General features: G+C 37.7%; 1 protein-coding gene across 1 annotated transcript in view; it reads left to right on the top strand.

The window, feature by feature from the left end:
- The window catches only part of BABAM2 (BRISC and BRCA1 A complex member 2), a 161,130-nt gene that overhangs the window by 76,291 nt on the left and 59,289 nt on the right, over positions 1 to 25,550 (top strand). The window contains exon 7 of the mRNA XM_066547872.1: positions 11,354 to 11,463. Coding sequence (XP_066403969.1) covers positions 11,354 to 11,463 — 110 coding nt within the window. The remainder of the gene's footprint in view (positions 1 to 11,353; positions 11,464 to 25,550) is intronic.

The raw sequence follows: 25,550 nt of genomic DNA, 5'->3' as shown, positions 1-25,550 counted from the left end.
AAGATGGTAGAATTTTACACAGACGTGCAAAAATCAGGTTGCTGAGAGTGGAAAGATTAATTAGAAAAATTGAGCTGAATTTCGCAATTTCAGAGAATTTCCAGAATGCCTGTGACTTGAATCTTCCTTCTCCCTTGATCCTTAAAATGCTGTTGACTGCAATTTTGTCACTGATAAGACACAACTGTTTTCTAAGTGGCTTCTTAATAGAAAAGCCTCAATGGTTTCAGACTTACAGTTTGATAATCTAGATGGGAATTTAAATATTACTATTTACATCTTATGTTTAATCTGTTCTTTTTTACAATGGCATCTTAAGTATTGGCTTATCTGGTTTTTAGCTGACACTTACTTTGATTTTCACATGCTATTTTAAAAGAACATCCAATTCTGCACTTTTCCTAAGGCTTTTCAAAAAATGCTTAATATTGTCTGCAAAAAAGTATCATAGTGAGCCCCACTATAGGTGTACATGCAAGACAACTAAAGGACTATATTTTGAAATTGTTCCCTGTGGGAAAGCTGAGGTTCATGAAGGAGGGGGAAGTAGAGGAGTTACCATTGTCTGTGTGTCCCCATGAACTCTTAACTGTTCATAACTGCAAGGTGGAGCCAAATCAGTAATCATCCAGGAAATCCCATCAGTTGTGAAGCTTGAACATCAAATTTGCATTATTTCAGAAAACTTCTGAAAATAATGTAGTATTTAATTTACTGCTTCGAAGAAAAAGAAAATTTGGAAGAAAAGCAATCAAATGCTCTCTCCTGCATGACAGGGTAAGAAGATTCTAATTGGAACTTTCTTGTTGTGATCCAACTTTTGCTTGTATGTAATCAGATCTCCCTCCCTGACAAAAAATGTACTACTCAATTTTATGGTCAGAAAGCTGTATATCAGACCTAGCACAGAGGATATTCCTCTCTGTTAATTTGTGCATACTGGGATGCTGTGCTGAAACAGTTGAGCTTATGAAGGTGACTTTGAGCCTTATGACAGCATTAAAAGTTGCATTTACAGAAAATTATCCTCTGAACTTTGGAACAGGTGATATGAGATAAAGTGTCAGGAAAGACTTCAAAAATTCAAGGGTGGTATCAGTATTAGTAGCCTTTGAACTCTTAATATTTTTTGTGGAAATACAACTCCAGACACCATAAAAGAGTTTAACTATACTTCTCCAAATTCTTCATCCTAACTTGGTGATGGATGCACTGATGGAACAGACAAAAGATGTGGTGATCTTTTCTGAGTCAGTAATCAGGGAAATGTCAGTGATGGAGTCAGTCTTCCATCTAGGAATACATGATATATTGTTCTAGCAACTACCTCTTTAATTCAGTAGGACCACATTTGAGCTGGACACCCCGTGTTTCAGGCTCTGTCTTGGGCAAGGTAAACAATACCTGATGATTCAGCCTTCACCTCAGATGTGTGCCCAAGTACAGGAGTTACTGTCTCACACTAAAAGTTCCAAAGACCTCTCTTGACACAGCATGTTACTAAGTGTTACTTTTTTATTATATATGGAAGGAGTCTACCCCTGTGAATTTTTCTCACGTTATGTGCCTGATTTACATAGCAATACAGATGTGAACTCTGAAATACCAATGTCACATTCATTTTTTTCAAATACAGCTTTTACCCTCATTACAGTGTCCTGCTTCTCACCTGTATCAGGATCCACCTTCACAGAAATACAAGAGAAAAGCTGTGTTTCTCTTCTTGCTGCAAGGATTTTATTTTTATTAGAGTTACTACTCTTTGTGACATCTGTATACATTTACACTTGTGTGCAGACCAAGTATGTTGTTTGTTGGAAAGCTGAATGTTTGTAAATAGGGCTCAAGGGGGCAGGATGCTCTGACTTCCATGTTCTTTGTCCAAAGCAGAGAATGCCCCACACAGACACATGCTCCTATTTTTAAGATCCATTTGATATAAATGGAATAATGAGACAAGGGGATAATAGAATTCTTTGGAAAAGAAATACAAATATTATACCCTTGAAATGGGAATGCATAATAACAGCTTGTCAAACGAGGGGATAATAAAATTCTCTGGAAAAGAAATACAAATATATCCTTGAGATGGGAATGCAGAACAGCAGTTTGTGAATCAAAGGTCCTGTGAACTTTAATAAGTAACATTCCTGTTATTTTCAGGAAACAGCAATTGACAAAACAACTCATAGCAGTTAATAGTTTTGACACTTTCTTTTAAAATAAAATGTTTTATATTTTTAAATCAGGTCAACAGTGCTAAGATGCAGTGGTGAAAGACCACTGAACAAGTTTAACTTTGCTTGTTTTTACCTTACACTTTGATAATTCACTTTTTCATCTGTGAAATCATGTTGGTACTTCCTGGTTCACTGAAGACATGGCTCAGGATATGGCTTTACTCTGGTGTTCTTGTTGTGACCCATGTAATCTATAGTATTTCTGATTTTGCAGAGCTATTCACTGAAGCAGGAATATGTGGAGAGCAGGGGAAAAAGCTTTTAATAAAAAGTTGGATTGATTTAAAAAAATAAATGTTTCTGCTGACTTGCAACCACAACACAGTTACAGAAATACTTATGCTTGATGTCTCTTTCACAGTATTTTAACTTTTGCTCTCTTTTTTGTTGGTGAGATCTATTAATTGTATCAATGATCTATTTCATTATCTTTAAAACAAGACTCTTGTTAGTGTCCAGCTGTAGTTCTAAGAGTCAGCTCTCTACCTAGAATCCTTGCTTGCACAAATATATTGTGTTCTTCCCAAATATAATTGTTACCTCTGAATCTTTCATCCATGAGCCCTGTATACTAATGTTTTGTTTTGTCAATCTACACATATAAATATACATGTATAGAATAGCCATACTTGCAATTAGAAGGTTGGCTTAGCAAGAAAATTATTTTATTTAGATCACAATTAATGATTTCTTTGTCGTGTATTTAAGTACTTGGGTATTTATTAGGAGACTTTGTTTTCCACTGGACACAAGATGACTGTTCTTTGGCCTCTGCAGTGACATTGCTATTTTTAAAGAGATGAGGAATCAGTAAAATGGGGGAAAGGAATGCAAATATTGCTTTCTAAATAAGTTGCAGTCCAGTTAAGAGAAGAGATGGCTGGAGAGTTTTGAATCTTGGTGAAATCCTAATGAAGGATTTGAATTCGAGTTTTTATGTATCCTGAAATCTTTATCAGGAAAACAAGTTGAAAACAGGATTTACATTGAAAAAAAGTATTATAACTACAGGTTGAGGAAGGAGTTGTTTGTCAAGACATGGCAGCATTTGCTTGGTTTGAGTGTGTGCAACTACTGCTTGCTGTTTCAGAATAGTTAAAAACTAAGCTTTGCAGTCCCTGAACACTTTGTTCACCTCATTATCAGCTGGTGATGGCAGAGGCAGGTGCTCCTGTCAACCTCAAGGTGCTTTTCTTGAGGTTCTAGGATGATGGTATTGGAATCTCTTCCTTGCCTGCTAAACTTCATCAGAGTAATGGGGCTGGGGGTGTCTCTTAGGGTAATTTAATTAATGGCAAAACAGTAGTGGTTTATAATAACTTAGTGATTTATTTGGTTTGCTTAGAAGTTAGGTTAGAAGGAAATGAAACAAAAATTAAGCAGCACTCCTGTACAGTGTTTGATAAACTGATATCTTAAATTTTCTAGGAAGGAAAGCTGCTTTTTTATGAATGTTTGAAAAAGCCAGGTGTGAGATTACTACCCAGCAATCTCAATTTCTAATATTTGTTTCTTTTTTGTGTTTCTTTTATAAAAAAAAAATTATTACCAGATGTATTCCAAATTCTGTAAATGCTGGTTTTAAATTTTATTTTAACCTGAGTATGGTACCTGATATTGGAGTAGGTAGAGCACATATACTGAAGTGTCATTGAATGAATTGAAATTTAAGATCATCAGCATCTTTCACATCAGTCTCTTCTAAAAATATTAAATGTTCTCTGCTGTAGTGTCATCAAAACATACTTAACAAGTGAAGATTTAGATTCAGTCAATATGATAGAATGATCCTTGTTTGCAAATATGTTTTGTATCTCTTGTATGTGAAAATGAATGTGTGAAAACATTTTAGATTGCTTGACATGAATTAAAAAGATTAATTTTTTACTGTGGCGCATATTATTTTTATCCTGTGCCACGCCTGGATTATGTATTTCATATTTGTGTCTCAAGCTTGCCAAAACATGTTTTTGACCATTGAAGAAATCTGCCTTGTTTTCTGAGATTGTTTTTCAGACCTAAGCAAACAGTATTGTTGTGCTGTGTCACCACAACTTTTTCTGCTGTCAAAATAAATTAATTTTTATTGTCTGAGATTTCCTTAATCTTAAAGGCTTTGAATCTAGCATGTACTTCATGGACAGGAATGTTACTCTTTCCTTCCTCCTAACCATTTGTAGTTTCTTATGCTTTTCTTAACAGCATTCTTTACCTAAATCTTAACAGTCAATCATATTGTGAAAGTAGCAGTAAATTACCACGACCATAACAAAAGAAAGGAGTATAGACAAAACAGATTAATGTGTCAATGTTGAACAAGAAGACCCTGAACAATGACAATGAAAAGAACCCCTGGGATGTCACAGTGTTTGTGTAACATCCGTTGTTTTTGTGTTCAGCTATTGATGCCCAGTGGTATGCTTGGAGGTCTTGCTGATAGTTTTAATGCTCAGTAGATATTTGATTTGATTTGTTTAATGAAGAAAACCCAGTATGTTGTCCTAGAAGCTTGCTTTTCAGATTTTACCAAGTTGTTCCCAACCTACAATTTCCATGTAATTTTTAAAATGGGAACAGCACTGAGCTCAACCGTGCTTTGCCCAGAGTCTTTGCTGCTGTGTTACCTTGGGAGAGGGACTGTGTATGGAAAGCTTTGATGAGCAGTGCACTCAAGGTAACTGCCTTTGTTTTCATTAAAGTTCCTATTTAAAGAATCAACACTCCTTGATCAGACCTGGTGGGTTTCCTGGAAGACAGGAGAAAGAATTTCCTGGAGTGATTAAATATCTCCCTAGAGTGAAGCAGATTTCTCAGTCTCATTTGCCACTCCACATTCCTTAGTCTGCTTTCACCTAGTGTGTTTTATTATTTAAAAAACAAACAGAAAAACCCCAACCTAGTAAAACAAGAAAAAAAAACCAAAAAACCACCTACCAAAAAAACACTAAAGAAAAAGATTGGGAGAACTTGTAGCTGCTTGTATCAAAGCTAGTGAAACCGCTACACAATGAGGATACAAGTTGTTTGTGCTTTATTTTCATTTTATTGCACACTGCCATTTGGTGGGAAAAAGCTAAAATTGCTAACTCTTGTGAAGCAAGAGGCCTGTTAGTACTAAGGAATCAAACAGTGTTGTGTATTCTCTGGTGTAATTCACATTTCAGCTTCAAAACCAAATTCTTCTCTGATCAGAGAAGTACAGGTACAGGTATGTATCATGCAGAATTTCATGAATTAAATTTGACCCTAAGAAATTAAATTTCTGAATGCATGTTACTCTCATGCATTTCTCTTCTGAAGACCTTTCTTTTTTTCAGAAAGGACCCTGAAATATAAATTTCTCAGTCAGCTTCAGTGAAGCTGACTGACTTGCTAGGGCTGAGAGGTACCACAGGCAAGTAGGTGTCTGCTGAAAGACCCACTTAGTGTAAGCTGGCTGCAGATGCGAAGATCAAGGTCTCCTCACTCCATTCAGTTCTCATCTGTATTCTGCCTTTCTATTGCACTTTCCCCAGCAACCTCCACCACATCATGTAAGTTTATCCTTTGTTTCTTTTAAGCAATCCCTTCCCCATTTGTTTGAGTTTCCATTCCTTCAATTAGTCATACCACAAAAACAATTATTGAAGAGTTGTGAAGGCTCCAGCAAGATGTAGGAGCAATCAGCTGGGACTGGGAACCTCCCTCCTGAAGCAGATTTGTCCTCACCATATTGTTGGGAGGCATCTACAATATCAATCATCTGTGAGGCATCTCATTTCTCAAAGGAACATCCAATAGATTTAACAGTTTGTGTTCTCTTTCTTCCCTCACTTGTATCCCCACACCACTTGCTGTGTATATACATAGTACACACTTAACAGCCTTACCAGAAGTTCAGCTCCCTTATTTCCTGCTGTCCCCAGGGTCAGAAGCTGCTTGTCCTCCTCAAAGAATGCCGATACTCTTCCTGCACATACTTTCCCATACTTCCTACCAAATTCAAAGCTTGTTTTCTTCTCATTTTTGTTAATCACCCTAAACCAGGCTGTCAATGCCACATCTTTGATCTGTGCATCACTCTATTTCATGCTCTCCTCCCAGTTTCATGCCCCCTCCATCCTGAGCTCTTCATGGAAAGACAGGTCCTGCTACTGCCCAGGACAAGACTGAAGTCACTTACCACTTTAAGCATTACTGTTTGGGACAGGGAATTGCACTTGTGTGCCAAATACAGAACTACCTCCTCTCAAAAGTATACTTTAATCAGAGGCTGCAAGGCAATTTTTTTTTTTGATGGTGAAGAAAAGGTAATAACTGATTTTCCATACTCTGCATCTTTAAGGAAAAGGAACTCTAATGTACAACTTGGTAGGACTCCAGGCACAAGAGGAAATGGGTTATAGCAGTTGTGACTGTGCAGAGCAGATGTTTTGGTTGGCCTGGCTATCAACCATCTGACTCATAATAAATTGTCAGTTCCAGTAAATTCCCAGTTTTCAATTACAGTAGGTAGGATATGAGAAAACAATGCCATTTGGATAGTGTATTTAAAGTGGTTTTGATGGTAATTTTCATAAACAACTCCTACTAACTTTGTAAAAAGATTAAGGATCTTGGAAAGCCAGCAGCTGTAAACATTGAAACATGCATTTGAATGTAAATTGAGATTAATAGAAATTAAAACCAACAAATGGCTGTTAACACAGTGCTGATGCAATTGGAAATAGAATTTTAAGTTTTTCTTTGGAGTTTTGTGATACTCAAAGTCCTTTCATAAGGTATATGGGAGAAAAATTTCTTGATGCCTTCAGACTTCCATTTTCATCTCTTCTGTCCTTCATTTATACTTTCACATGGTCTCTTCTTCTTGAGAAAATGCTTACTTTTAAAAATGCATACTTAAGGAACTTTTCCTCTGCACTGGCTAAGTAGAAAAACAGTGAATTAAAATCAAATACCATGAGTTTTCTGTTTATGAAAAGTTGTATTTATTTTTGTAAATTGTATATTGTTGCTAGGTTTCTGTAATAGAAAAAAAAAAGTGTATGGGTTGAAAACATCTAGATTTTTTTGTTGTCGTTCTTTTCTCTCCATGTTGCTTTGGAGGTTTTGACAAGGATGAGGTTCCATTGTGCAAAGTATTCTGTAAACATAGGAAACCCCTTGCAGTTCTTGAGAAAGAAAACTATTTTCAGTTTTAAGGGGTATATTCATTTTTTTAGTGTTTGATTTGAATGAACATTTTCAGAAATGAGAGAAATATTTTTTTAAAAAAAGAAATAGTAGCAAGGTGGCAAAAAGGCACCATGAAAATCTGTGTTGGATCTTTTACACTGCAATGTTCTAGAGGCTTGTTTTTTTAACTATCAGGCATGAGACTGTTGTGGAAAAATTAATAGGTGTGCATTATCACATGTTTAACTAATGATCTCAACCATTTTTACATTCCGTTTTTAAACCTCAAAATTCCTGTGGCCCAGGATGAGTTCTCTGTTCAGTTAGAAGTTCATTTTAATAATGCCTTCTGTAGAGTCTTGTGTAGAAAAACTTCTGTGAGTATAAAATGGCACTTTTATTATGGCAATTCTAATCTTGAAATTTAATATTTATAGAAAATTGCCATTCTGCATTCTTATAAAGTCAATTTTTCTTGAATATGAAATTAATTTGTTTAATAAAAGCATCTATTGTCTTGTAAGTTATATACAAATTATAAGAAGAAAAAGTATGGATGCTTAAATATTAAAACATGAGATGTGACTTCAGTTCAGCAGCCTCTTTTTTTTTCTTTTTTTTTTTCCTAAAAGGGTATAATATTGCCAAAGCAGTTGGATGTCACTCTATCTTTTGAAGCCAGCTGAAAAACAAGAATAGAGGTGACTCTTACTTTGCTGCTCTATTCAGATCTGGTCTGTTCTTTGATATAAATACATGTGCAGAAGTAGGAAAAGGAAAAATGCTGTCTGCTCAGGGTTTGATAAGAAGCATTAAAACAGCATTTGCCTTTGGACACTGTGGTGTAATGAAAAGACCTCAGCCCCTGTTCTGAGCGCATGGCATGGCCTGGTATTGGAAGGCTCCATCTTCTTACCTGATCACTTAGAGGTTTCTATAGATGACTAGGACAGAGATCACTGAAAAGGTTAAGTTGTCTCTAACTGGCACAGACAACATCAAAAAAGTTTATTAGCTGCCAAGTTTTCCACAGTTTATCTGTCAGACATGTGGTTTTGGTTTGGTTTTATAAACGGCAGCTCTAATAGATACACCAGTGTCAAATGCAGTTCTAGCAAGCAGCTTCTTCCATAAATAAAAGTAACAGAGGCTGAAAGGAATAAATGGTATGGTGTCAGGTAGAAGGGGGTTCATTGTAAATCTGTGGCCACCTGAACAATAAGGTTGAGCAGCTTCATGGTGTTATTGCTCTGTGTCTTTTAAAACCTACAGGAATGCTGTTTTGAGGTCTTTTTTAAGTAACAATTTTCGTTTCTCAGAGCTGAAAATATGCATCCATTTGAAAAGTAGTAGTTATAGAAGAATGCCAGTTTCTTTACATGGATTTGCATTGGACAGTTGCTGTATGAACATAACAGTACTCTGCTGGCAGCAGGAGTTGCAGTCATGTTTGTTGTGTGTATTTTTGTAAATGGAAAAATATCATGTCTCAATTTATTGCTCTTACTTCACATTTCATTTTACTGCAACTTAACATGAAAAGATACAGAGATGATTTATGTGGTTGTGTGGGCTTTTTTCCCCCCTGGCATGAGTCTTCATATGAAGTTCACTAGTGAGCACAGAAAATAGAATATAATATTACTGTATGTGTTAATGGATGATGTAGTGGCATTCATCCAATCTGTTTTGGAGTTGGGTTTTTCTGTTCCTTGTTTTGACTTTGTTCAATCAGTAAGCACCTGATAGTATTCCAGAAACTGTTCTTACACGTGGTGTCGGGCTGTGTGTGCACATCTACCTTTAGCACTAATAATAAATGCCAGACTAAAGAGGGGATTTACTGTCCATGGCAGAGCTGGATGCAGCACTACAGGTGGGGTCTCAGCAGAACAGAGTAGGAGGGCAGAATCCTCTCCCTCGTCTCGCTGGCAGCGCTGCCTGAGATCCAGCCCAGGATCCAGTTGGCTTTCTGAGCTGCAAGTGCACGTCACAGGGTTACATTGAGCTCCTCATCAACCTAACCATTTTATGTACCTGTCATCTCTTGAAGAATGCCCATTAAAATAAAATCTTTTTAATTGTTATTAGCTTTAAAAGGGTTGCTGTTCAATCTCTCTTAATAGTTCTTTTCGTTTGATTGACAATTAGCAAATTAATGGGAAAAAGCCAGTTAATGCTATAGTCAGCTTCAGGACTGAAAGCTGTTCCTTATTTAATTTTTTTTCCTTAATGATGGAAATACATGAAATACTGGGGAAAAGGTCAGGGTATATTGTACTCTTAGGTATATTTTGTTAGTTGTCTTGTTGACAAAGGTTTTGTAATCTGTTCTACTTTCTCTAGTCCAGATGATAGTACCACTTAAAAACGTAACACTTAAAGGAACATTTTGGGTCACGAGATCCTATCCATTGCTGTTACAGGCAATCACATCCCATAACACCATCCATGAACTGATCACAGCAGGACAACAGCTATTGTTTGTGCTCACCACTCATATGGAGTGTGGTCCTGCGACTTAGGGTTAAAACCATGCTCTGATTTCCAGCCACAGTGTGCTCATGACCATTTTACAGGCAGTTCTACAGTTAGCATAGTTTTCTTTCATCTGTCACAAGTGAGCTGCACACCAAGGCAGAATTTAAGAAAACACTGTCAGCTCTGTCTCATTTTTCATCTAAGACAATTAGGCTTTTTTAAGACCCCTTCTTCCCTGCAGCTTATCACTAAGTTTCTTGGCATGTAGTGTTCTGCATATAATAGCTGGTACACAGCTTGTCTCTCTGGACTTTAACAGCTCCGGTCCTGCCAGAGCTTCAAATGGCACAAGATTGCTTTCCTGAAACCACGCAGCAGTCACTTAATTTTTTGTTCTCCCCACACAGAACAGGGCCTCCTAAAAATATTTAAGTGGTTTGCCTGTTCCTTCCTCACAGCTGCCTGTAGGACAGAGCATACCAGAGCACTCTGCACCATGTTGATCATGCTTTGAGTACATATCTTATTTCCTCTCCTATTTTTCCAAAACAGATAAGAACAAAGGCATCTTGGCAAGTTGCTATGTACATATGAACAAACATGTTGGAATTATTTGTGAGCAAAAAGTGGCACCATATTATTTGCTGTCAGTGAAGGTGACTATGCTGCTAACTGATTACTTTCTAACTAGAGGTCAAGAGCTTAAATGAAGTTGTGCATGGCACAAATACACTTGTTGGTACTGCATGTGATTTATGAATTGGAGGGACATCAGGTCCTAACCAGAAACAATTTGTTCTAGATGATCCCAAAGCTGTAACTGATTGTTCTGATTAAAGCCTCAACTGTGAATGCATTAAGTTGTATTTAGCATGCTTTTTTTTTTTCCTACATTCCTTTCCTGGAGTCTGCAGTCTTTGCTGAAAGTAATGCATAGGTTTAATTTGCAGGAAACTGGGGGGCGGTGACTTCTAGATATAAATTTCTAATTACAAAAATGTTTTCCATCAACAACAGGAGTTGAATACAATACACTAGAAAGTTTGAATCATGGACTACTTTGAAAAATAACAAACACAGAGTTTGCGGTCATAACTCAGTGATATTACAACATTTTAAAAAAATCCTTTGGCATTTGCGTCTGATGTCAGGCCAGGAATTCCTCAAAATGAAATCTGTATCTTTGCTGAAATTTATAGTTCACTGAATTGAAGAATTGTAGTACTGTATACTTCATAACTCAGTAATTTTGTTCTGTTACATTAAAGGAAATTAAGCAGATCAAAATATTTATTTAAAGTGCCAATATAGTAAGAAAGAATAAATTTGCAACTTGTTTTGCAATGGTTACAGTTTAGATGCCTCACTTAAGCATCTCCTAAATAAATTCATGTTTGACTTACTAGTTCTTATCTGTAAGCTTTTAAATAATTTGGTTGGTTATTTACCATTTTATATTGCTTTTCTGCGTACAGGATGTGAATGAAGACCCTGGAGAAGATGTTGCACTCCTCTCCGTTAGTTTTGAGGACACAGAAGCCACTCAGGTTTTTCCTAAGCTGTACCTCTCCCCACGTATTGAACAGTAAGTGAGGGTTTTTTCTAGAATGTTTATTCTACTTCATCTCAGCACTTTTCAATCTTCTCCTGGTATGTGTGATAACATACTAGGTGATAACATACTATTGCTTTAAATTGCTTAAAGTTATAGTGGTTGCTTTGAGTGTGTGTGTGTGGTGGAGAAATGATAGATCTTCTCTCAGCTGGTTTTGTTTGTATGTGATATTCTTATAGCATCACAATCTCTGAAAACCATGTTTGTCCTTTCTTGGGGCAGTATATTTTGAGTGCCTTCTATGGTGCACCATAGTGATAGCTTTTGTGGGAGGAATCTAATTTTTTTTCTTTTGTGAAGGTAAGTTCTCTATATAAACATAACATATTTGAATAAATTATTATTGTAGAAGCTAAAGAACTTGTTTAACTTTTGGAATTTGCAGCTTTAGTAAATTACTTTTTTCAAGAGAATATCTGAATATTTCATTTTAAGAGCGTTGAACCTTACTGATGTGTTTACCAGTTGGCACATTTGCTGAGAAGTGGATTTTTACTCCTAAAATGAAAGACTGGAGACTAAAAATCAATCTGTTTTCATTAAATTTTTTTTCTTCCTTTTCTGAAATTGAAAATGTTTTAATGCTTCTCCTTGTCTTCAATATTTCAGTCTTGTAATGCTTAAAAAAATAACTATGTTAGACTTTTCAGGTATACCACCTTCAAACTGGTGTAGCATTGTTTCAGTGATGTGTTTTAGGTAATAGGGCAGTTGACTTTCCTCTGAACTGGTGATGACTTCTGTGTAGAGGAAAGATGGGAAATACTGATTACTACAGTTTTATAATAAATGGGGATAAAGTTTGTATGAGTGCAGAAACATGGTATCTTGACATTTTGTTCAACAGAGTATTGATCTGGATAAACTCTTGAATGCAGTTTAGAAAATAAAAACCAGAATTTGACTTAGATAAAGACATAAGACTTCCAAGATACTTTAAGAAAATGTAGGTTACATGTGCATGTGCAAACACATAGATAATGTGTTTAGTAGCTTTCACATTTTCATATTTTTCATCAATTCATTCCTTTTTGTCAGCATCAGTTGAGGGAATAATTGTAGTCAAATATGTAATTATCCTTCTATGTTCCAAAGGATTCTTTTTCTGAACTCTTAAAAGCAAATGGGCTACCATTAGTTTCCATTGTATTTCCAGCTGTAGTCACATGTTGATGGTTAAGTATGTTTCAGGCCACCCAGGTATATCTGTCTAAATCATCCACGAGCTAATGAATACGTTGCGTATTTTCCCACTTTCAGCAGTATCTTTAGAAAGATGTTAACCTCTTGATACCTAGCAGAATAGCAGTACAAAGGAACTCTTTGTCTCTCTAAAAGTATTGCATTTTCTCTCAGTGCCCTAAAGAGCATCTGATTTTAGATGTGTGATGTAGAACGATACAGCACAAAGATACTTGAGTGGTATTGGTATGTAGCTGACATTCTGGTGTATTTATGGCTTTTGTCATTTATAGCTGATGCAGTAATGTTAAAATCATGCCAGTAAACCCTGGAGTCCTGTGCCACACCTTGTCACATTATCTGTGTGTTGAGATTGAGATACTTATCTCATCTAAGTCAATCTGTCTTTCTGCATTTGTAACATTTTCATCACAGTATCTAGGTACTGATAATGCATAATTACTGAAGTTGCTTGTGAGCTGTTGCACCTTCCTTTATGCTACTGGCTACTTGTTATGTGCCATGAAAAAATGTATGGGTATGTTTTCAGTGTGTTTGTAAAATTGTGTTTTAATAGCAAATATACAGTCCTCTCTTGTTCTTTCCCAAAACCAATCTCTGCTGTGTTTAGCAGGGGCTGACAGTCTAGATATTTAACTTCCCAATGTTTGGGAACTGAAGCAAAAATGTGTACTTCTTTATACTTTTTGCCAAAAGTATAAAAAGCCTCAAGAAGCCCTCAGGATTAGTTTAATGACTTGAGGCTGTGGCATGTTACATTTGAATTGTGTTCTGCTTGTAAAGATCTTTCCTGCTGCTCACAGTAATTGGATCTACAAAAGCCATGTAAGCAAATTACCAGTGTATTTTTTCTGCGCAGCAGATTTTGAGGTGTTCCAAGTAATAGTTGATAGTTCCTAACATAACATTCCCAAGAACTCAACAAAACGTGAAAAATACCAAATTCCCACAATTATTTTGCTAACACTAAAATGGGTTCACATTAGGAAGAATGAGCAAACAGAAATAGCATTTTCCTGACATATGAAATAACATTTCAGGTTTGTAGAGCAGTAAGAGGAAAAGGGCCTGTTTGTGTAAAGTGAGTTATCTCCTGCTTTCCCAGGAGGTTTCATTGCTCTTGTGCTCTGACATATAAACACACATTCCCACATTGCCCTTTCTAAAAATGATACATACCCACAGATCTTGTCAGCAAATCTGAGTCCTAGGAATGCGAATATAGGATTTTTGCTTTGAAGGGTTTTCATAAAACACATTTGCTCTATTTTTTTAAATTGATAGTAGGCATAATAATACTAAGACTTGGACTGCACTGTCATAGACTCTGTAAGAGAGATTTCCAAAATCAGGGAAGTGTCCAACTTTTAGGTTTGAGGTGAAGATGTTAGTACACTGATTGGCTTGAAAAGGTTCACATATTGAAGCAGCAGGTAGAAATGCAGTAGAGAAGAGTTGTGGATCATTCAAGTCAGTACTGGTGCTTTATTGGCTTGTATGGTGTGATGTCTGGTTGCAAGAGTGTCAAGTGCAGTTCTTACAATCAACCAACCAAACCCACATTTAGGGATGGGAATTGCTTGTATTAATTTGTAAAAATCTCATCAATAACTATTCATAACAATACCTGGTTTAATTCTTTCATTAAAACATGCTAATTTGAAAAGTTCGTTTCAATACTATTTGTTCGAAACACATTAACAGCAACTTTTAATGTTTCCTTCATTTGAAATCAGTCACTTAAAAAGCTTATATTCTATAGTTTTAACAATTCTTCTGACTTTTTATTGCATAACAGATAAAAAGTTATGCAATAAACTTTTATGCAATAAACTGCCAATAGCAGTTACTTTCAATTATTTCAAAATTAGACCAAGATAAAATGAAACATGGGATTTTTATGAGATGTATTTGTTTTTAAAAAACTACCATCTTTACTGTAGTATCATAGACAACAGTTTCTGCACACTTCTGTAGGAAGTGGTAAGCTGAGAAACCACACAGACTGACCACACAACTGAGAGATTGGTGCTTGTCAGCATCCATGAGTGTGTCCCCAGCTCATCCTTCCCTTCCTCCCACCTCAGGGCAGGGGACTTGTCTCAGCATGCTCTCCATCCTCTGCTGTGAGCTGCTGGGCTTTGGGAACAGGGTCATACAGCTGAGCTAGGTAGGCACAGCCATGCTCTAGGGCATGGTAAGGACCTGCTGGGATATTTACTCTTTATGTCTCTGATGTATTTCCATGAGTGATTCATAGTGGCTCTAAACCTGTTGGTAGAGAAAGCATCTTGTTGTCCAAAATTGCCTTTCTAGTGAAGGGATACTAGATACTCGTATGGGATGAAAATTTATAATAAAACTGCCCCTCATCTCTTTGTTTCTCATGTATTGAAAGTCATTAGACTCTAAATCCAAAGAATCAGTGCAGGATTGAACTGCTGATTTCTAAATTAATGCTTAAAAATTTGTGTCAGCATACTACACATGAATGTGGATCAGAAGTTTTTGGGCTTTTTTCTTAACAGAAAAAATTCAATGTATGTAATTTTTTTTTCTTTTGTGAGTCATCCATGCTAAAGAACATAAAAATGGGTTCATCTTGGTTCACATTTTAAGAAGAAACTATATTAGGGTAGAAACGCTGTTGCTCAGTGAATGCTGTGTTCCCTGTGTTCACAGAAATAATCCTGCAATAAACACTGTTGTCCTGGAGGGCTTTTCTCTGATAAATACAGACGTGAATATGCTAAGAAAACCAGCTGTCAGTAGAAGTTGTTTTGCTTAAATGGATCAGGCTCCATGCTTTGGGGACTGAAATGGTCGTTTTTTACTGGTCTGGGAGCTGTGCCAGAGGGTTCTTCGTGACTGAGGGTGGTATGCAGAGTTCGGTGACTGCGTTTAACCTTCCCATACAGGCAGGGGAGAATAACAAGAACCTGATCTGAACTCTTTGGCTTTGAATGTTCCTGTATGTTTTTCACTGATGGAAGAAAAAATTGAAGAGAAAATGAAATGTGTGTTTGCTTTGAGGTGTTTCCTGTCTGTTACCTGTGCTTTCTGCTGGGAGTTGGAGGAGGAAAACCATAGAATATTACCCATTTACTGCTGAGTACTGCCTCTTGCTATGTTTGAGACACAGGGGAGCTGTTAAGGGCTTCACCTTTGAAGTTGGCATGCCATGCTGCCTCCAGCAGAAGCCTGCTGTTTCAGACAGATTATGAATACACAGTCACTAAATGAATGATTGTGCTTAGGCCTTTTAATATGTCTGCTTCGTAGAAGTCAGAAGATCTTCAATTTGGCATACTAAAATGTGATTATTCTTGTGAATTGATGATTTCAGTAGAATTGTTGGTAGTCATCCACAGCAGTCCATGGCTTCTTCAAATCCCTTTGCAGTCATGGGAAGGAGAAGGAATGGCAGTTGCTTTGCAGAGCTTCCTGTTCCATTGGGCTTTGTTTGGTCAGTGCCTGCTGGCCAGTGCATCAGACATATTTACTGCCTCCTGTGTGTGCCATGCCCCCATCAGCCAAGGCTTCAGAAACTATAGCCAGTACCATAACCTGATTGCCAACCTAGCACTGCTTTGTACTCTTCTTGTGTCCACAAAATAATCTGTTTTGCTGCTACCAGCTTTTGATGGTGTGTTGGCAGCTCCAGAAGAGATCAGGACAGACTGGGACTGGCAGTCAAAGCAGATTGACTTGTATTTCTATTCCAGGTGTTCAACTGTACTGATTGTTCTTTTTTTTTTCTTCCCTCTGAAGCTGCTATAGAGCAATTAGTGAAAATAGTTGTAGGAGAGCTAAGATTATGTGTCCATCATCTAAATGGTGCTTTAATGCTGGATATGTTAATGCTGTCTTTAAATGGCTCAGTTAGTGAGATTTTAAAGTCAGTTAAGAGACTAAGCAATTAGAACTATTTGTTGAGGTATGAAATACTTGAGGCAATTCAGTGGGACCACTTCTGTTGCTAGGTAATGAGGTACCAGTTTCCCTATATAGGAGATAGGGACAGTTTTTGATCTGACATACCTTTTGTGGCAATCCAGAGCTCAGTGTTGCCTCAAGTCTCAGAGCAAAACTTAGAGCTGAGTATTGGGAAGGGTTTGTGTCTTCCAGAGGTTTTGTCAGGCTCTGAGGGTCACCCTGTATGTTTAAGGTTCTGTTATGTGATGGTGGAGGGAGTATTTTTACATGCTATATCAAGCATTTTATCACTTAAAATATTTTCTTGTACGGTTGAAATACACATATAGAAAAATTCATTAGTAAAAGATCACAAAAGAAAATGAAAACATGATTCAACACAGCCCTCTTCAACTCCCTCTGCATACTTTTGACTAGGGTAGAATGGTCTACAGAAATTTCACAAATTTTAAATCCATTTGATTCCTTTAGATTGAATCTCTCCATTAATTTGTTGCCCTTTTTCACTTGTGCACATGTAATTTATTTCAGGCTACCCCAATTAAACATCCAATTCTGTATCATGTTAATTGTCATGTGCTATGAGTATGCCACCTTTCATTGTGTTTCAACACAGGAATTTCTAAGTGTCATTATAAAGCTGTACTCGACTAAAATATCTTCCTCGGGATTTTATTGTGATATCACTGCCTCTAGGCATGTTTATCCACCTACAAAGAGTGATAATGAAGAAAAAACAGAACAAAGCAATTTTTTGAGGGGACATCAGACATTATTCATTAAGGTGTTCTTGATTCTTTACTGTTGCCCATATGTTTAGACTTGTATTTTTGTACAGTGAGATTGTTAAAAGCACTTTTAATTAGTCAAAACTAATTGCTGTCATCTTCATTACTAGCTAGGTCAGTACTTAGTATTTTTAAAATCTTCCTCTCTATCTGCAATAGGGGTTACTTTTTAAATTACTTTCTTAGATTGTGTTTATTTTGATACTGAAATTCATTTCAGGAACAAAAGGTCCTGAAGAACTCTGGACCAGTGGTATGGACCGTTTGAACTCCTTGAAATGTTTTCTGTAACATTAATTAGGCTGATGAAAGAAATTTGTAGGTTTCATCTTTTTTTTATGTGTCTTTTGGTATGGCTGTAATAGGGTCTGGTAACTGGGGTTAAATGTTAACCTAAACAATTACTGACTAGGTGTTTCTTCAAAATGCAGTGGATAAATCTGGTTCAGGTAAAATTCATATATAGGGGAATTTGGAGTTTTACTGGGGCCAATTTATTTTTCCTTTCAGTGATAACATCCTGGTGTTAAATTCTGCTTTTAAAAAAAAGGGCAACAACAGTTAGATACAAAGTTAGATTGCTGGAAATCGCAATTGAAGCAGTAGTTTCTCTGTTATTAAACAGACTTAATTCCAAAGACTGCCTCTTTGGAGTTAAATTGTTCTTGCAGAGGAAAAGTGCTTCAAAGTTACTGACAGCATCAAATTTTAAAATTACCTGACAAGTTTGAGGCTTCTGGTAATTTATCAGTAAATCTAATCATAGAATCATTTGGGTTGAAAAGTATCTTTGAGATCATTGTGTTCAAATGTAAACTCAACACTGCCAAGTCCACCATGTCCCTAAGTACCACATCTGCACATCTGTTAAATACCTCCAGAGATGGGGACTACACAACTCCTCTGGGCAGCCTGTTCCAGTGTTTGGCAATCCTTTAGGTGAAGAAAATTTCCATAATATCCCTAATATCTAAACTTCCCCTGGTGCAACTTGAGGCAAATTCCTCTTCTCCTATCACTTGTTGTTAGTGAGAAGAGGCTGACTCCCACCCGGCTGCATTGTGCTTTCAGGTAGTTGGAGAGCAAGATAAGGTTCCTCATGAGTCTCCTTCTCTCTAAGCTAAGCCACTTCAGCTCCCTCAGCTGCTCCTCACAGCACTTGTGCTTCAGACCCTTCACCAGCTCCTTTGCCCTTCTCTGCACTCGCTCCAGCACCTCAATGTTCTTCTTTTAGAGAAGAATACAAAACTGGACACAGCACTCGAGGTGTGGCCTCCCCAGTGCTGAGTACAGAGGGATGAACACTGCCCTGGTCCTGCTGGCCACGCTGTTTCTGATACAGGCCAGGATGCCATTGGCCTTCTTCTCCACCTGGACACACACTGGGTCATGTTCAGCTGCTATTGACCAGCACCCCTGGGTCCTTTTCCACTGGACAGCTTTTCAGATACAGTTCCCCAAGTCTCTAGTGTTGCAAGAGATTGTTGTGCCCAAGTGCAGGACCCAGCACTTCACCTTATTGCATCTCATGCTGGCCTCAGCCCATCGATCAGGCCAGATTCCCCTGCAGAGCCTTCCTGCCCTCCAGCAGATCGGCACTCCCACCCAACTTGGTGTCATCTGAAAACTCAAACAGGGGCACTTGATCCCCTCGTCCAGATCATCAGTAAAGATTTTTAAACTGAACTGGCCCCAATTCTAAGCCCTGGGGAATCCCACTAGTGGCCAGCTGGATTAACTCCATTCACCACCACTCTCTGGTCTGGCCATCCAGCCATTTTTTTACCCAGTAAAGAGTGCACCTGTCCAAGCAGTGGGCTACTAGCATCTCCAGGAGAATTTGGCACCAAATGATGTCAAAGGCTAGTCAGTGACAACATCTGCAGCCTTTTCCTCGTCCACAGGGTCACCCTGTCACAGAAGGAGACCAAGTTGATCAAGCAGGACCACCTTTCATAAACCCATGTTGGTTGTGCCTCATCCCCTGATTGTCCTGCACATGCCATGTGGTGACACTCAAGATAATCTGCTCCATGACCTTTCCCAGCACAAGGCCTAACAGGCCTCCATCTGATCCTTCTTGTAGATGGTCATTACATTTGCTGATGTCCAAATGGACCTCCTTGGTTCTCCAGGACTGCTGGCAAAGGATGGAAAGTGGCACAAGCAGGTCATGGAAGGTTTTTCTTTCAGATCAGAGCTGAGATTTAGTTGTTCTGCTGTATTCATTCTAACTGGGTAATAATTACCAAAACTGTCAAGCAGTAGTTAAATGCGTTAATTAGAATCTTGGCAGAAAATGCAGTGGGTATGGAAAGGCACATTTATTCAACAGTTATGAAAACTCAGATTTCCTAGAGTACACTTTGAACCCACTTTTGTTGCTGCGTGGGTATTTTTCCCAGTTCTTGATGTAAATGCAAACCCACCACTACAGAACGTGGTATCTTAACAAAGTGTGCTTTCTTGATGTTGATTTTTGCATATTTGGGATATGGGGTTTGCTTTCTGAATATGGTGATCAAGCCATTTGTTTTCAGAGAACTTCATTCTGATTGTGATCTGCATATTAGTGTTCTATCTTCAGACTTTTTCTATTTTATTATTTAAAACAATTAACAAAACTTCAACTACTGTTTAATGCTGGCTTCCAAATGGCTGTATTCAATTGGTACAAATCTCTGACCACTGGAAAGTGAAAAGTTAAGGATTTTCAGATACAGCCTGTGACAAGTGTGAACACAGACTCAAGTTGTATGTGAAAGACCTCAGTTTTGATTGTCTCTGTTGTCTTCTCCCTCTGCCCCCCATCCCCCCACAGGGGAGAGCTGGTAGTTCCTGCTAGGAACCACATTCCTGTTACTGATGTTCCAGGAGGGAATGTGGCAGTACAGGGAGCATGAATTATGGCAGAGGAACTGAGGAGTGTGGGGAATCTGATGGGCAGGAGAAAGAATATAAAGGGAGGGGTCTTGGCCCCACTGTTTGTGTGATAAAAGATGGTAGTGCACTCTTTGACATTACCAGAAGGGCTGGTTTCCCTGCCAACTTGCCCTTTCCCATACACTTCTTGACCCCACAGTACTACTGGGTATCACCTCTCAATTTCCTTTGCTTTCTGCCCCTCATATTTCCTGCAAATAATCAGTGGCATTTAAACTTGATGCCTTCTTGAAAGGAACATTAATACCTCCTTAAATATCCATTGTAGGAAGATGCCATTTTCCCAAAATATATAATGGCTGATTTTTAAAATGTGACTACAGAATTTCTGGGGGTTTCCTTTTCCCTAATTATTGTCAAGAATGTGGTTCATTGTATTGCTTCTTTTCTTTAAGGCATATGAGACAGTCACAGTCTGTCCAGCCGTACTTAACTGCTACAAGCTGCTTGGCTGATTGTGACTGGATCTACCTGGAGAAAATGTATAAAATACATTATCAAGGGTGAGACTTTTTTATTGAACAGTCTTTTCTTAGATAACAGATTCCCCTTCAGGAATATTGTGCTTCTTTCCTAGGAGCTTTACTCTGAAGAGTCCCTTTAAAAAACCAAAAGGATTTGTTGAATTTTGTACCTTGCACAGGCATCCTCTAACAATACTAAACTTCAGCTATGTTTAAATGAAAGTGCAGACTATAGGCAACAAATCATGTGGCTATTGTGTTAATGAATGGGACTCTTTTTATGTATAGTTTGGAAAAACACAGTTGTGTGTCAACAAAGAATATTACAGAATTTAAATGAGAGATCTTGTGTGTGATATTTAGAACGTGCATGCAGTACGTGTCAAACAACCCATGGAGGAAGACAAGTTAAATTTGGCAAGAACTGAAAATTAAGATGATGAAAGTGTAGATTCTTTTTAGTTGGATTTTAAAACTAAATTCTTTGAGCTGGTTTCTGGTCAGGGGCCACTAAAAATAAATGGAGAAGAAACTTCATCCGTTTAACAATTTCAGTGGGCAAAACTCTCTTAGTATTGAAGTTGCAGACACCACAGTGCAGTGGAAAAACCTGTACAAATAGAGCGAAACAATTCTGCTTGCAGATATTTGCTGTTGAAGCCAATGAAAGGGCTGTGCTCTTCTGTGTGGTTTAGTGATGTCAAGCACTACTTGCTGGAGGCAGCTGCGCTACTGCAATGCTTTCCTGACCTTAAATAGCCTATATGCTGGGTAATGCAAGTGTTCAAATATAAATACAGGGCACGTAAGGACAGAGGGAGGCCAGAAAAGCCGTCGAGGCCCCTTCCCTCCCCTGAGTTAGTCAGTGTCTTCCTCAGTATTCTTCTCTTCTGGTATTTATCCAAGAGATTTACAAAACCGTTCAGACTAATTGTTCCCTTGTGTTGCCTCAGTACTGTTTATTCCATATGTTAAGTGCTGCGTGCGAAGCAGTTCTGCTCTTCAGTGTGGCTGCTGCTTGCTTTCCTTTCCTTTTCCTTTCTTTGAGGTTGCCTTTGATATTAATTCAAACAGTTGTGCAACCTCTGTCTGTCCTGGGAGGCTGTGTGTGCCCACTGCTCTTCCCTGGACCGCTGCACGCAGGCAGGGCTTTCTGGGACATTCTGTGGAGGTAGTTCCTTCAGGTCATGTTTTTGGTCGACTTCCCAGGTTTATTTTTTTTTCTTTTGCTCTGTAATGGGAAGATGGTTAGATGACATGATGTGTAATTATGTAGTGATCCTCCTAATTTGTTCCATGGCTCAAACATTGTGTTCCTTTTGTGCCTGTAATGAATGTGTAACTTGCTTTCTACCTCCTCAAATCCTGTTGTTTTAAATTGGTACTCTGGTTTTTGTTCATTTATCGCTTAGGTTTCTCATACTGCCTTCCATTGGGTTTTTATTTCTTTACATTCCATCTCTATTTCCTGGTTTCTCTTTTGGCTGTTAGTTTTCAGCTCTGCACACATCTCTGAAAATTTGTTTTGTTTTTGAGAAGTGAGGCTTTGTTTTTTGCATACCAGGTAACAGTTTTTCCTGCAGTTGACATAGAAACTGCAAGGAGAGTAGAATGATGAATGTACATCCTGACAAAGCAAATCTTGTTGAAAGTTTAGGTAACATTTGATCTATAAAAACCTAGCAGCCCTTTTAATTGTGTGATACAGAGAATCACTGCATGTCCAGAACAATCATTTAGTGTTGTCTACAATTCCAGTGCTTTTGTTGTTCTTAATTTTAAAGTATTTTAACATTAGTATTTTAAACTCTGTTTATTTTTTTTAACATTATTTCTCTTCAGAACTAATTGTTTCCATTTATGAAAGGAGGGAAACCTTCAGGATTTTTGTGCAACAGTGAAAGCAAAAATATAATTTCATTATATTGTATTTATCTACATAGAATTGCAAAAAAAATTTTTCCCCTCTGTGACAGTATTCTATTTAGACTACATGTCTCAGCATGAAAAAGATGATATTTCTCATTACTATGAATTTCTGTCTGTCTTTTCATAGTATGGCATTAAAATTTTGGAGGTCACATCAATTCATAAAATACATCAGGTGCCTTAACCCAGGATAGCTGGAGTGGTTTTGTAGGAAATTCTTTTGCAGCAAGTTCTCACACCAGAGTTATAGAGCTCTTTGTTGCAAAGGAACTCTGAATCATCTGGGCCAGCTTCCTGCTTGGCATGGGACTGCCACCAGCACTAGGTCAGGTTTTGTGTTGCAGTCTGTCCATGGCTTGAGCACTTTCCAGTGGAGATCCTACAGGCTCCCTGAGGAGCCAGTCTGCTGCTCTGCCACCCTCCTTAGGGGAGGACCTCTTCTCAAAGTCCACTCTGAGACTCCCAAGGCCTCAGTTGTCCCAGTCCTTGGAACATGAATGTCCCTTGAGTCTCATCCTGCTTCTCCAGCAGCAGGGATGGGTGAGTTCTCAAGGACATATTGCTATCCAAGATTTGTTCTGGCTGGAGGTCATGATGAGCTGCTAGAAAGTCAATTTAAGTTCTTCTCTCACTGCTGTCACAGTGAAGAGATAGCATGAGGAAGAAGGGCATGAGTTTTCTGCATTCTGACAAGTATCACAAATGCATGGTCCTTTTGGACTAGCTGCTGCATGACATAAATAAGAGCAGTGCATTGGACCCCAAATATTGAATAATTTGGGTCAGTATTATGAGTGGTGTTATGCTATGCAACACCAAGTCACATAATACTGGGAAATATCTTTTACTTTATTTTTTGGCTCTGTGTACTGAAAGCTTCAAGTTGCCTTTTCAATACACAGATGCTAATTTGTATTTTCCTTTCTTAATTTTATATACTATAGCAGAATTTTTAAAAAAGTAAATAAATACCCTGAAATAGAACACTAGTCATTAGCAGTGAATGATCCTGGCAATGCAACTGGCATTACTGAGTACTTTACACATACAACTGAGTACACTTAAAATGTTAGAAAAAGGATAGATTTATCCTGATTTTGTTTGTTATACTAATGGTGTGAAAGTCTAGCATTCTATTTTTGTTCATCCACCAATCTGTTCAGCATATTTTGTTTAATAGTTTAATGGTAGAGTCTATATGCAACCACCCATGTTACATCATTCTCTGCAACTGGAATGTTGTTTACTTTTCACCAAGGCAACTCCCTGTTTTTGTTAATTAATATCTAACAAGGTCCTACAGCTGACTCCCTTTAAAGTCAAGAATGTAGGGGTGTAGATGGTTTATAAGCACACTCTGCTAGCAGCAGTGTCTTTTGTACAAGTGACCTGTTAAAGGACATGTTTTGGGATGGCATTTTTCATTTTTATGTGTGTGCATATTCTTTTATTCTTCTGCGGTTTTCTTGGGCAGGTTGTGTTTGTACTGCACGTGCATACCGCTTTAATACACGGTGCCATGAAGTTATTTTCTTAAGCCACAGAAGGAAACTGACAAAATTTGTGGGAAAGTCTTCTGCACCATTCTCTCACCATTCTCTTGGGGACTAAAGGAGAACTCGTGTTTCTGACAATGGTCAAATTGACAACAGGTTCATGTCTAAAATGAATTTTATTTTTCTTATTTTTGACAACAAGCCATCCCTTGCATGTCTCAATTACCACAGTACCAGAAAGGATTTTTTTGTTAAATGTTTAGGAGTTTTATCCAGGCTTGATTTGAAAATATGCAAGGAATACAGTATACACAATTTCCTTAGTGCTATTCTACTGATAAAATGGCTTACTGTCTTTTAATTGGAATATATGTTTTTGCAAACTTTAATGTGCTTATCTTCTTGGTACCCTTCTGGGATAAAATAGTACCAAATGCTGTCAGGATGTGTGAATGTATCCATGTATGTCAGAAAGACTTCATGTTTGGGAAACTAGAAACAAATAGAGACTCCCTCAGAGAATCTCAATCTGTACCAGATAAATGTTGCTAGACTTAGAAATGTCTTCTTTCTATTGTAGCCAAATTTTTAAATGCAAAATGTCTTCTCATTTACCCTCCTCAATTAAAGCCCTGCCTTAACTTTATAGTCTTGAGGCTATCCACACTTAGATGCACTGATACAGATTCCTCTAGTATCTCCACTGGTGTTATTTGTGCTATGTACTCTAAAGAAATGGAAACTTAAAAATTCACTAGAAGTACCTTTTTTTCCACTATGAAAAAGATCTTTTTAATAATTTGGTGTGTTTTTGAGCTTCAATCCCACCAGTGTATCTCAGTAACCTAGTGATAAACTGATAATGCAGTTGGCAAGCTGATTAAAACTGTATCTTCAGCCAGGCAGAAAATACCTTTTAATTTAATTCTGTCCTTAAAACCTGTAAAAAATACTGGGTTCTATTTTAAGAGCAAGTAGTAGGTAAATAGTGTTCCACCCAAAATCTGCCAACTACTGATTGTATTTGTGTTCTCTTTTTTTTTTCCCTTAAGTTCTTTTGTTGTAGGAGGACATCTTGGCAAAGCTTCATATATGTGGTTAAGTGCTTGCTGAGCCACAAGCAAATAATACTGTACAGTTAAGCATTTCTTCCTGCATCACCAATTTCTATTCTCTTGGGCAACAGGAGTTCAAATCTGGGCAAAGATGACAGGCATAGACCTGTCTGATTGGATTAATAACATAGAAACTGTTGTTAGCCACCATAGTAATATTTTACAGTTGATCTTGAGGTTTCT

Source organism: Molothrus aeneus, chromosome 3, assembly GCF_037042795.1.
Source record: "Molothrus aeneus isolate 106 chromosome 3, BPBGC_Maene_1.0, whole genome shotgun sequence".
Taxonomy (NCBI): Eukaryota; Metazoa; Chordata; class Aves; order Passeriformes; family Icteridae; genus Molothrus; species Molothrus aeneus.
This window is presented reverse-complemented; position numbering and strand designations above follow the sequence as displayed.